General features: G+C 39.4%; 1 protein-coding gene across 10 annotated transcripts in view; it reads right to left on the reverse strand.

Moving 5' to 3' along the window:
• Positions 1–14,195, reverse strand: part of l(1)G0196 (inositol hexakisphosphate and diphosphoinositol-pentakisphosphate kinase) — a 39,862-nt gene that overhangs the window by 1,675 nt on the left and 23,992 nt on the right. For 8 of the 10 annotated variants that reach the window (XM_074087604.1, XM_074087597.1, XM_074087599.1 and 5 more), the window contains exons 20-28: positions 13,669–13,754; positions 12,878–12,980; positions 12,215–12,302; positions 9,865–9,933; positions 7,949–8,311; positions 5,400–5,567; positions 3,427–3,553; positions 2,262–2,371; positions 519–622 (exon numbers count right to left, since the gene is read on the reverse strand). In XM_074087604.1, coding sequence (XP_073943705.1) covers positions 519–622; positions 2,262–2,371; positions 3,427–3,553; positions 5,400–5,567; positions 7,949–8,311; positions 9,865–9,933; positions 12,215–12,302; positions 12,878–12,980; positions 13,669–13,754 — 1,218 coding nt within the window. The remainder of the gene's footprint in view (positions 1–518; positions 623–2,261; positions 2,372–3,426; positions 3,554–5,399; positions 5,568–7,948; positions 8,312–9,864; positions 9,934–12,214; positions 12,303–12,877; positions 12,981–13,668; positions 13,755–14,195) is intronic. The other 2 variants (XM_074087605.1, XM_074087602.1) reach the window with 2 other exon arrangements.

Below are 14,195 nucleotides of genomic sequence, written 5' to 3' on the forward strand. Positions count from 1 at the left end.
TCTGTCATTTGATTGCGAATATTGCGATCGCGAGTGTCAGGTTAAGTACCACTCTTAATCTAACCTTAATCTTAGTAGGAGTTTTAAAGTCCATGGTCAGGGATGGTTCAGGCGCTTATTAATTTGGAACGGTCCCTAGAAATACACAACCGACAGTCCCTTACTTTAGGTATTTAAATAAATAAATAAACAAAAACCGTTTATATCAGACCATGACATCCATATTAGGTGTCAGTTGTACTTACATAGTATGTTAGTAGAAACTTATCTAAAACTAAAACACAATAGGTGGCTGTAGGTATTGGAAGGATACCTGAGACGTAGGTATCAAGGATGTAATTGCCTATTTGTCCCTTCCAATCACAACCCCCACCCAATACTTCATGAGCGGACAATCGAGGCGCTCTGCCAATACTCTCAGCAGGCCGTTGCCGCTACTACGCACTCTGTTCAATAAAGAGGCTATGCTTTTTCGCCTTATGGCAAAAAAAGTTTAATTTAACAAGCAGTCCTCTCACCATAAGATCGTGGTCAGTGATGGAGCCGGCGGTTGCCTCGTTGCTGTTGAACTCCAGTTCAGACGCGATCGATACCGGTGTCACGTCTCCGCTAACAGAAGAACCTTCACACCAAATAAAAGTCAATTAGTTTAAAATAATGCTAAGTAGCACCCAATCCTTCTTTCTTTACCGTATAGTAAAGATTAAAGGCAACCAGAAGCCTAAAATAACATTCTTTATTTGAGCTCTGTTCATATTCCTTTCGTTGATTGTATGACAAAGGCATCAGTGACTTTTTTATTTGTCGTAGGTACCAACATGACAGGGACACTTGCATTGCAAGCTGGCAAAATGTATTTCACGTAAGAGATCAACAATTGTCCCATTGAGGATGTTACAAGTAGGTACGCTATCCCAAGGAACCCCTACCTAGCCTTATATTTTAATGGCAACATATTGTTAGATTTCAGCAGTATTACGATGTTCTTAAAACCAATTATAATTAAATAACTAGCTTAGTATTTGTATATGTACAATGTTGTCATGCGTTGAGTTAGTATTACAATCAAATATTTTGATGCGAATAAGAGGTTAAATAATTCTAAACATGCCTAATTCTAAACCCTAACACTATCGCAACAGGGTTCTATGCAGATTTTGTTTTATGAAACTGTCCCCTCGCTTAAATTTAAAGCTGTATCAGCAATTTTATAAGGCCACATACATGCAATTTGCTAATGACACCAAGTTGATACAAAATTAACTTTTATGTAGGTTACGGCCCGGCCCTGTTTACACTAATCTGGTGGAATGACATTGTGGGGCCGCGATGCTAACAAGTTGCAAGAGATCGATCTAGCACCGCATGTCATGCTACTGGATTAATGTAAACAAGGCCTTACTTAGTGGTGTTAGTGTGACCCGACCGGCAAACGAGGGATGGTATATATAATTGAATATCTACAAAATGACATCACTGCATGCCACCTAATTCTTCCAAGTGCTAAACGAAATGACACTATGCATGCAGAAATGATATGTCGACATTTCGGGTTTTAATCTAGATATATTTCCAAATATTTAAGAGTTTATAAATTAAACTAGTAGCAGCTGGTTATGTGGTAGCTTTAGTATAGCACTAGTGCAGCTATTTTGAATTTTAAAGTGTTGTAAGTGCTATTTTACGATATGATTGAAGGAATGTACTTGATGTCCTAATTTGTAATTGTACGTATGCTAGAGCTTCGAGGAAGCACTAAAACTTCTACAGTTTTGTTACATTTGCTAATATAAATAAACACTCTTGGATTCTAAGTGTTTTTTTAATTTATATTATATCTACATGTATTTTAAATTCCTACACAAACATACGTTACGTTACTTACACACCAGAAAAGAGAGCGCGTCGTGGATAGAGGTCGACGGTACAATTAACACACATTAATCATTAACGCATTCGCTGTCACCGACGCACATATGCGTTTTCGGAACTTCGCCCAGTGCCGCTGTCATAATTTATTCATAAATTTTGAACGAACATGTGCGTCGGTGGCACCTGTGGAAGTCAGGTGGCAGTGTATAGAATGCGTTAAATCACCATCAACTGTATAATACAAACCTATTTTCCTTGCTATGGTAGGTCATTCATTGGCGCTTTACGCCATTCTATAGACCTTTCTTTCTACATAAGTACTTCTCTCTTTCCTTTTGAGATGATGCGACGCATATGCGTGATTGTGCACGTGTTGTATCGTAGTGTACCTGCTAAAGGTGCGTGCGTGGCGAGCGGCCGCAGCGCGTCCAACGCGCACAGAGGGGCCGCGTCGCCGTCCCACTGGGGGAGCTTCGGGATATTTTTACTCCAATTGCTACTGGAATCAGCAATTTGGAAATATTTAACGCGTTCGCTGCCTCAAGATCTCCTGCCGCCGCAAACGCACATGTGCGTTTGAGTTGCAACCGTGTTGCAAAAATGCATATGTGCGTTTGGCGATTGACATAATTAGTGCATGAATACGATAATTACCTACTAAGTATATAGAATAATACTAAATTTACACCAAAATATACATTTGTATTGGTGAGCATTCAGTATGTTTCTAAAAACTAGACGATTTTTACCAGTCTATTTTCCCTAGCTGTTTACTTACGTAAAATTGCACTCTTACTTACCTACGCATGCGGTGTCGGCAGCGAGTGTAATTTTAACGTGCTGACTATTATGTCGACAGATCGTCTTTAGGAACGTGCTCGGCCACTAACGAGGAAGAACGAGTAAGGCGTAAATAAATGTAGTGATTTTTTGCCCATTGTGATGATTGCATTCCATACTAATTTCTAATTATCGGTGAAATCGATGAGCAATATCGGTTTATAGAATCATTATTTATCATTAAAACAATTAAGTAGATACATGTTGTCATTAATAAACGAATAGCATTAGGTAGGTACAGTCACCAGTATTAATATCTGCCACTGCGGTGCGTGCAAAAATATCTGACACGTCCAACCTTCCGGCCCTAGAAATAGAGTCGTATCAGATATTTATGCACGCTTGTTATGTCAGATCAGATATTGGTGCTGGTGACTGTACACGGCGAAATCGCGATCAGTGGCAAGTAGCTGAACATTCATCAAATCATCATTAACAGGTAAAAAAAAACACTAGGTATCTAACACTAATTAAATTTAACTCTTTAGTACCGGTAAAATGTTTTCCACGTGCGTATTTATGTAACGATACTAAAGGTAAAATTTAAGATACCTACGGCACGAAAAAATTATAATTAAAACACAGAATAGAATTAAATTCGAATTCCTCAAGTTCTGGCAAAACATTAGCAAATTAAAAGAACACAGAGCGTTAATGAAATTTGAGCCTATGTACAAAGTGATGCAGGTATATCGGTAATTCAATTCAGTATACCTGTCCGAGGTATTCTTGAGTTCCGAGGCGTAGTTAGAGTTGGGGGAAGAAGGTCCGGCGGAAGAGAGACCGCTCGGTAACTCGCCGGATGACGACATGAGCGACGAGGGACCGCTCCAGCCCACACCTGGTGGAAATAAAATAAATGAAAATTCTCCGATAACCTGAGGTATTGTCTAAAGCGCGGGTCTTTGCGATCGCTCTTACTAACCTCATCCTGTACTTTGTGATAGATAGATGTAGTGAAAACTATTGTTTCTGAGTGCGCTACACAATAATGCCCCGAGAGATGAGTACGAGCGAGTGGTGAAAATCGGTGATTTCGAGCCTAAACTTCAAAGGAAATTAAACTGGAATACAATGGGGAATGGATGAAAATTTTAGAAACGCTTGAAACTTTTTTTATCGATGGGAATAACCTTTCTAATTAACAGAAAAATATCAGATTTTTAAGTAGCATCAATTAAACTTAAAAAAATGGTCAAGTGCGAGTCGGACTCGAACATGAAGGGTTCCGTAAACAGTTCAGTAAAAGTTTTTCTTAAAATTCTTCTAATATAAGTTTTTTTTGCTGACTGTACTTTATGCCCCTGGTTACTAAAGTACTCGTCAAGACGAGAAACGTGTCGTTTATCACAGAGTTCCTATGGTCACCCGCTAGCTTTATCATCAGATCAACTCCATGTTATAATAATTTGCATTGTCATCGGATTTATACATGCGTGTAAAATTTCAGCTCATTCGGTTGAAGATATCCACTTCAAATTTGAGTTGAAAGATTCCACCCGAGCAAACATTATAGTTACATTACACTGCAAATAAATATTACGCTTGTAATAAGTTTTTGTTAAAAATTTCATTTTTAATACAAGCTTTTTTTGCCGAATGTGTTTTTTGTTGACTGTACTTGCATTGTCGACTAAACTACATGTATGTACCAAAGTTCAAGTCGGTACTATTAACTATTGAGGAGTTCTCTCCTGCAGAGACGATCCTGGCAGGACCACCAAGATCTCACTACCAGATTATTGTATTATTACCAAATTTACATAAGTATGCCAAATTTTCAGTCGATCGGACCACTGGAAGTGGGTCAAATTTAGCTTCCAATTTAGTGTGTGTGTGTGTGTGTGTGTGTGTGTGTGTGCGTGCGTGCGTTTTGACAGGTGACACTCTTTACCGGGCCGAATACTCCTGACATGGAAATACCGACCCTGTTTTTCATCTACACACCCATAGAAGCTCATGTCAGTTTCTATATGGGCGTGTACATGAAAAACAGGGTCGGTATTTCCATGTCAGTAGTATTCGGCCCGGTAAAGAGTGTCACCTGTCAAAACGATCGAGTCAAAGACACATAAATTCTTTTTAATGTTTTTTATTCTGACTATGGAACAACCCGTAACCGACCGGACTGTCGTAATTTGGCGGTAAAGAAAACTCTAATTTTTTTAAATTAATTGATGCTACTTAAAAATCAGATATTTTTTTAGTTAATTAGAAAGGTTATTCCTATTGATATAAAAAGATTCAAGCGTTTCTAAATTTTTCATCCATTCCCCATTGAGAAACACAAGAAAGGTTGCCAAAAATCAATTCGATATTAATACATATTTTGCTAAGTAAGTACAGAAACAACATTTAATTTCTGATTCTGATTCTGTCATCACAATTCAAATAATTTTCAAAAATGTTTACAACTTTTTAAAGATCAGAATCCGTTGTAAGCGGAAAGTTGAGTAGGTATTTTACAAAACAGCAAAGAAATTATTTTAAACTAGTGCAAGTGACCGTTGCAATACATCCAGCGTGTTAAGTTCCCCGACCTGATATTTCACTGAACTACAACTTTTTTATCCTGCTTCTCCGCTACCGCAAAGCGCTTGCGAGTGAGCGAAAAGCAGCTTAGGAGCAAGGTAAGTTCATTGATGTGGCATTTATTACGTCACTCTTCACTGTCTCGAGTAGCTTACTGTTAGTGGGCGAGAGCCGCTTGGCCGCGGGCGCGGGCGGAGTCCCTAGCAGCACGGGCGCTGCGGTCACTCGCTCCAAGAACGCGTCCAGCTGTCTCAGCGACAACGCGTTGTGCAGAGTCTCCAAAGGCCGGATGGCCGGGACGCCGCCGAAGCCCTCCAGGGCTGCTGTGTACCACATAGGTTTGTATTAGTAGCTCATCATCATATCAGCCGTAGGACGTCCACTGTTCGACATAGGCCTCCAGTTGCTTCGGCTAGAAACGACTAGTAGCTAATCGAAGTCAAATCGAGACGACATCCAGCCAGTGGTTAGGGAATTTTCATTGCTGTCATGTCATTGTTACTATACCCAGTACTATTGTCATTTTAGGGAAGAGAAGATAAAATATCTACCTAAATAAATACTATGTAGTTGTGGATCTTCATATTTTGAATTTTACAGCGCATTGGTTGTTACTGCAACGCTGTAATATTTTATTGATAATAAAATAAATGAATAAAGTTTCATTTACTTTTTATGAATATATTATTGAGCACTTAAGTATTTCTCCATTAAATTAATGTCTAGTTGATGGAGATATGAAAAAAAAGAGCGTAAAACGAAAAATGGAAGTTATAGTAATTAGAGCTCAGGTACTAATTATCGATGGGTACCTTCAGTAATTAAAATTCAATATATAAGCAGAAAAATCAAATCTCAAGTGCGTGATACTTTGAATAGGCAAAAAATGTAGTATAAAATTTTGAATGCACGAATTCACTTACCTGTGTAGTAAACAAAGCGGCCAATATTTAGTAGAAATTGCCACTTTAACATCAATTCGAACACAGAATGTTCATCCATTTATGAATTAAATTATATTGTAACGGATAATTCACGTCTTAAACCGAGTTTAGCTCGACATGTTTCGGGCTATTTCGTAGCCCTTCTTCTCAGGAGCACGCGACTCGGCGGCTGCCGCATCACGCACACTACGAGCCACCGCTCTGCTCGCGCGACTGCCCGACGAAACTAACACCGACGCACAACGACGTTAAGACGCGAGTTATCCGTTACAATATCATTTCATATGAGTGAGTCTCACGGTAGTTTCATGTTCATTTATGAATTGCACTAAAATCCTCACTCGTCGCTACTTTGAAAAAGTCTCGTATCATAATTTAATACTTACGTCAATAAAATTTCATCATCATCATCATCATCCCAGCCTATATACGTCCCACTGCTGGGCACAGGCCTCCTCTCAGAACAAGAGGGCTTGGGCCGTAGTTCCCACGCGGGCCCAGTGCGGATTGGGAACTTCGTTTTCAATAAAATTTAACGGACGAAAATTCATAAGGTTCACTGAGAAAAATGATCGATATTGAGGTAAGAGTTCTTTTTAAAAGTAGTGCTGTGACGATATGCAATTTACTTGAATTGACCCATTCACATAATTAATTAAGTACTTACTTTGTTCTCTACTTCAAAGAACCAATCACCACTTTAATGTCCATATGATATTGCACGTACTTAGAATCCAAATTAAAGGTGTACTTGGAATCTATTTTAAATTATTTTCTTATTCCAAATATGTCAAATATTTTTCACGCCACGAGTGATATGTACGTGGAAAGATAATTTACTAAACAAAGGGCTCCCGATCACTTTATCAAGGTTAAGAGTGAAGTCATATAAGTTAGACATCAACATCAACTACTGTTTTGCTCAGATCAATAAACTAAGTGAATTTGCTCGTTTAAGGGGTAATTAATATACACTTTGATTAGTGCGAGTGTGAATGAACAAATTGTACTAATACCGGGTGTGTCCTGTAATACAAGCAAATAATTAAAACATAGATAGTACTCGTCAAACTGAACAACATTAGATCAGCGACTTTTAAAAATAATGGAGTCTTTAAAATTTCCTTTTTTCATACAAATTAAATACCCACTGTAATAAATGTACGCCATCCTAGAACCGATATCTGATGTCGCTTGTCACGCTACAAAGATCAAAAATCTGCTTCGAATAAACTTTAAAATGAAAGGAAAAATAAAATAATTATTTTTAAAAGTCGCTGAACCAATGTTGTTCAGTTTGACGCGTATGATTTGTGTTTTAATTATTTGCTCGTGTTACAGGCCACATCCGAATAACTAGCTGTTGCCTTCAAATTCGTATGCAAAGCACTCATTTGTCGCTAGTGCGCGGGAACGTGCTCGCAGGGATAAAAGTATCCTAACGTCTTTCTCGGAATCTCAAACTATCATCATGTCAAGTTAGGCGTAAAGCGTGAAAGAGCACAAACCTCGCAACAATAAGTGTATCCTATATCCTACTCACTCAAACAGCGCGCGCCAGATTTACTACGCCAGTCGGAGCCCCGAGCTCGCCTAAGTTGGCGACACCGCGCGGAACCTTACAATCTTAAGATGACCCGTATGCTCTTTACTCCCCCCTCATAATAATAAAAATATAATCCCTGACCCTGTTATGGATTTTCTCATTTCTCTCTCTCTATTTTTTTTCGAGTAGTAGGTATGTGTGTGTGGGTACTCACTGTTGTTGGCGGCGGCGGCGGGGATCATGACCCTTAGGTTGGGCGCGGAGCTGGAGCCGGAGATGACGGCCGTGCTGAAGAGACCGGAGCCGCCGGGCTTGTTGCCGCGTGCCAGCCCCAGCATCTTGAGGTAGCTCATCTGGCCGGCGATACTGTGCCGCTGGCGCCGCCCTGCGTCGCGCCACACTGAGTCCTCGAGCCGCGGCCACGAGGCCACGCGGACCCCCCTCACCCTACTACCGAATGTGATCGCGGACAGCGGCAGCTCGTTAGTGCTGGACTCGACGCCGGCCAGGTCGAACTCGGGCGTCAGAGGCGCCGAGATCCGCCCCGACGGCGTCGTCAGTGTTAGCAGAGGGAGGACTGCGGTTAGCGGGCGGGGGGCGTGCGGTTACATGATACGCGAATGACGTTAGAAGAGAGTGATAGAAAGAAAATAAATTAGTATATTGCAAAGGAATAAAATAGTAATAGTAAATAAACTAGATAATTGTGGCTTGAAAGCGTGCCCGTGAGAAATTGCTATGTGTACGCGAGAGACATCACACTAGGACCCGCAACCGACTCGTGTCGTTTGAGGATTGTAGCGGCCTGCGCGGCCGCGGGCTCGCTTCCCGGCCTCCTCCGGCGCCCACACCCGTGGTCGCGGAGGACACCCGGGGCCAAAGCCTGCGTCCACGGCATTGAGCACAGTACAGTATAACTGTAGATCTATCTTACTCTAATCTTAGCGCTAGGTTAGAGTTAACAACACCATGCAGGGCACCACAATAATCAAACGCACACACACGCGAGGAGCAAGAATACGCAAACACACACAAGATCGCCGACCAGCTGAGCTTACCACCCGAGAAACTCTAGAACTGACCACTATAGAAAAACTCATTAAACAAATATACAAAAGTCGATTAAGGCTCGATGCAGTATGAAACGGGTTAAAAAAATCATGCTGGCTTACCTCCAACAAAGGAAATGCTAAGGTTCTAGATGGCTAGATGTTGTCTGGTGTACCGGAATATTTATAAACCGACGAGGGACAGCAGACGTGGGAATGCCACCATACCTCTATTTATATCCAGGAAATTGCCATTAAACTTTATTGTCACGGATGTTACAAGTACAAGTATGTTGGATCAATCGCCGACTTAAATGAACCAATCAATTAAGATGAAACTTTGCTCACTTCATATTTCTACTAAATTACATCATGTCCACGGAAAGTTTAGTTCAGTGATGTTCAAGATGGTTTCCAATCGAATTCTCAAGTTTTAGCAGGAAGATTGACAATAGGATAGTAGTCGAGTAAAAAATAAATATAATTATTGGACACGTACTTTTTCTTTTGTACAGATTTTTAGGAATTTAGCCTACTTCTAACGGACGCGCCAACTCGCCATAGGCATATTTTGGCGCAGTTACACTTTGAAATATATGTATTAATACCTAATAACTGGTGACATTTCACCACGCGACAGTCAACATCAGATAAAGTGATAGAAGAATATTTCAAAACTGCTTACGCACTTGCTAGTACTTTTACTTTTATTTCACCATATCAAGTGTTGGCTGGACAATTATACAACAACCCAACCGTTTAGTTGGTACCAGTACTTATACCTGACGCGTACAACTTCACTGCACTTTCATGTAGAGAGTGGATTGCTTAGATAAAGAATTACAGTTATTTAAAAGTAGCTTCGCAAGCGTTCGCGCCAATTCGGATGGCGGCTATTGAATGAACCAATTGAATATTGAAGTGGAATTGAAATTGGTTTGCTCTTGATGGAAAAGTTGAGGTAAAAGAACTGATCAAATCAAGGTAACGCCCCGTTTTACTAGATCAAAAGCAGCATAGAGTGTATTAATCTGTTCGATTGTCCTGCTAAACGGTCGGGCATTGTCGGGTATGGCATCACCTTGGTTGTCGACGCTCTGCCAACTCTGGTAGCGGAGGCCGCCGGCCGCAGCCAACTCCGCGCGATCGTCTGACGCGATACACCGGACAATACAACATATTGCAGTAAAACATGACTGGCCTGCTGAACTAAATAACACGTTCACCGGCCAATCAGAGACAAAGCTGCTTAGGACTGACCAATGGCTAATCAGCTGTAAAGCCTATGCCACCTGGGCCTAAAAACATAATGCAATACAAGCAAGTATTTCTGTATTGATATTCACTAATAATATTTGCTTGTATTTTATTATGCAAATGGACCATGAAGACAAGCGTTGACAACTGGTTAAAGCCTGCGTGGTGAATGGATAATCTCAGGTAGTTTTGTCGCTGGTGGAAGACCGTAGGTACAGTCGAACAAACTGAATCCTGACCCAGGGTGGAACCTTTGTGCTGCTAATTTCATGTTGACATCCCATACTTTTGTCAAAGAAATCATAGTGAAATTGATTATTAAAAGGTTCCACCCTGGTACATAAATCAATTTGTTCGACTGTACCTAAATTTAGTTTATTTGGCTATCCAAATAAACTACTGTCAACTTCCAACTAGCCTTTACCCGCAGCTTAACACGTGTAAACATTGGGTTTAGTTCGTCTTTTCCCAAAAAAGAATAAAAATACAATTTTCAAATATTACATTGTGGATTTTTTTAACGGTGCATAAAACCGCGCCTAATTACATGTCCCTAAACCAAACAGTTCAAATTTTGAGATTTTATTCTGATCCCGCGGGAATATCGGAATAAAAAGTAATTCGTTATCTTATCACAGAATAACTGGCGTTATTCCAAACGTCCAGCTATGTATCTACACACCAAATTTCATTAAAATCCATCCAGCCGTTTCACGCACGCACATACTCACAAACTTTCGCATTTATTATTTTAATACGATTAGGTCACAAATTAGTGACAATGCTTAATTACGGTAGGTACCTACTAATGAATATTGTTCATCTTCATCCCCATTATATTGTGCACAGTATATATATTGGTACGGTCTATGGTCGGTGAACGTGTAAATACAAATAAACATTCATTTCACGACACAATATATTGCAGTGAAATAAAATATGTTTATTTTAAACCTGATTAATTTTTGCCAGTTCCTTATTAGAAACTCAACCAGTCAAATCGGATATATTATACTTAGAAAGAAACAATTATAAGCAATAATAAATTGACAAATAAGTACCCAAGACAGAAGAATATTGGAAGACCTACACCACATCTTTTACTGCAATTTGCGTAGTTCACAAGCAGAGAAAGGCCTTAAGTTGCACAGGTCGAGCCTACGGTGTTTGATCATGGAAAAATCAAAATCATCTAGCAAATAATCATAATTGGAAATGACAAAATATCATAATTCAATGTCAAGACATATTTATGAGTTCCACCTGTCTTGTCATCCATTATAAAGAAAAAGAGTGGTATAAAATTTCACAATTGCAATTTTACAATTACAATTTCCAGTGAACGACAGGACACGGATTTAAAATGTTAAAATTCCCTGGTCACAAAAATATTTTCTGTTTTGTAACCCTTCATGCTTCTAAGCCAATAATTCTGTATAATTTTTCATTTTCGTAATCCCCGAGCTGCCTACTTTACGCTGAACACATTCGAAGACTTCATTGAAGGGCTCCGTGCTTGATTATTACTTGCATCATAAGAAACAAAAACTCACTCACTACAGTCATTTGTACTGCGATTTCTGTTCACACCTAAGACGGATCCAAAAGATTACCAGTATAATTCGTTTTTTTTAGCATTTGAAAAAGTGTAAACAATCTTGACGAGTCTTTTTATTGAAAAAACGTTTAAAAAAAACTGTAACTATTACTTATGGTACCAAAAGCATGTAAATGATCATGTGTCCTTGCTAATTGTTACATATTTACTGTGACTGATTTTTCAAAAGTTTTTTTTTTTCAATAAAAAGACACGTCAGGATGGCTTACCTTCTTTCTAATGCTAAAAAAAACGAACTATAGCGGTGCTATATTTTCAGCCAGTCCTAAACGACTGAGACCTCTAAATAACATAAGCAATATTTTTTTGCGGGAGTACAGAGACCTTATTGTCTAACACACTTGGAATCACATCGTTTTCACCACTTTTTTCTGTTACACAGTATAAGACGAGGGTAGAAAGAAACGATGAATGCGATCGCGAACGCCAACGCGTTAGACGATACGGCCTCAGGTCTTTCTAAACTAGTTGTTGGATCCGCCTTCTGTCACAAACGAGCTGTTAGTGAACGCGAGTTAGCCAGTGAACGCTGATCCGCGGCGGCATGCATACTTACCGCTCTCGTGGGTCTGTTTGTGCTGGTCGTAGCTTCGCGCCCGCGGCTGTCGGTCTTCTGTGTCCTTTTGTTCTGTGTTTTCTTCGTTCTGAAAGTAATAGATGAGATTTTTCTTAACTACGGTAGGCTAAATAGTCTACCTTAGTCTTTAGTACCGTATTTAGTATTAACTATTAATAGTTTTCGATATACGCTTTGAGACAGGACCAATATGCGCCGGTGACGTCACGCCGTGCTGAAGTGTCGTGACGTCATGGGTCTACTCTACTCCCAAACTCTATGGGTGGTGAAGTACAGTCAACAAAAAGCACAGCCAGCAAAAAAAGTTTGTACCGAGAATAAAGTTTTTATTAAAATATTTATTATTATTTACTATTGTGTTGCGCCATGACAGATACCAGCTGCCGCAACTAATATCGATGGGCAAAATACAGGGAAAGCGGCGCCCTGGAAGGCGGAAAAATCATGGCTGCGGAAAATTAGAGAAGATTCCGGTCCAATCAGCAGTGCTGAGCAACTGTTCCGGATGGCTCAAGATAGGGTAAGATTTTCAGAGCTAATGGCCAACCTCCAGTAATGGAGTGGCACTTTTAGAAGAAGAAGATCAAGATATTAGTTAACTTTTGGCCTTTTCAAGTTAATGTGTGTGTGTGTATGTGTCACCTCCTCCCGTTGCGCGGGATGCGTGGTGCGTGAGCGCAGCTCCGCGTTGAGACGCGCCGCGAGCGACGACGCTTCGTGACCGCTCACAGTGTAGTGCAGATTACTGGAAACAAACAGTTACGCCTTCAGAATACAAAGCGTTATTTGGGTCAACTTTTTCGTGTACCTTGTTGCCATAGTAACGTCTCCTGAGTTACTTATTAAAATTTTGATGTTATTGTACCCACAAATTCACTAACAGTTGGTTGTGACAGTTTTAAGGCAATCCCTTCATGGCTCATCTCTTAAGAGCGTTTATACCTGCTGAGCTGGCAACGTTGCATTTTTGTTAGTTTTTCAAAATTATTCCATAAAAATTGAATGAAAATTAAAAATGTTTTCTGATAGAACACTTCTTAATATATAAGTTAATGTGTCTACTTCAATAATTATTCGTTATAGACTTTATTTTCTTTAAAAACCGTTAATAAACATTAATTCGTTTTTAAAGAATATATAAGTCTATAACGAGTAATTATTGGAGTAGACACATTAACTTATGTATTAAGAAGTGTTCTATCAGAAAACATTTTTAATTTTCATTAAATTTTATGGAATAATCGAGAAAAACTAACAAAAATGCAACGTTGCCAGCTCAGCAGGTATAAACGCTCTTAAGCATGCTAATAGTAATTACCTACACACACTGCAAACATTTTTCTAACAAAGTGTCTGTGACTGATGTCTCCTAAGTGACGAGACAGAATAAAGACACATGTGACGTTTTTCTCCTGCTCTATAACTTTACTTACCAAATAGGTATAGGATCCGAAGGCCTTAGTTTTGAATACGACGTCCGTTTCGGTGAAAACGTATTGTCTAACTCGTCCAGATTGTCCTGGAAAAATATAAAATAAATTTAGTTTCAAGTTATAGTTATAATTCTAAATAAATGTATTGTTGAAATGCCACAACCTCATTGTAGACTTTGCGCTAGCGGCAGTACGCGCATTTTAATTTTATTTTTAAGACCTTTAAACTATGAGTATTTTTGAAACACATTGCGTGTCGCTTATTAACCGGTTATTGCGTCTCGGCGTTGGTATTCAAGCCATTATAACGTTATTGTTTTGTTTTCTTTATAAATGAAGTTTAAAGAATTACAGCCGGGTACAATAAGTCCCATAACATTAATACTCAATACTCAATACTCAATATTTTATTGCTTTTCCACAATGTATGGTTACAGATGTTACAAAGAGATTATGTGATCATCATGGACCCTGTCACAGCAATATTTATACAAGAGGGCAGTATCTTATAGCTAAATATCAATCAC

This window comes from Choristoneura fumiferana, chromosome 5 (genome assembly GCF_025370935.1).
Source record: "Choristoneura fumiferana chromosome 5, NRCan_CFum_1, whole genome shotgun sequence".
Lineage (NCBI taxonomy): Eukaryota > Metazoa > Arthropoda > Insecta > Lepidoptera > Tortricidae > Choristoneura > Choristoneura fumiferana.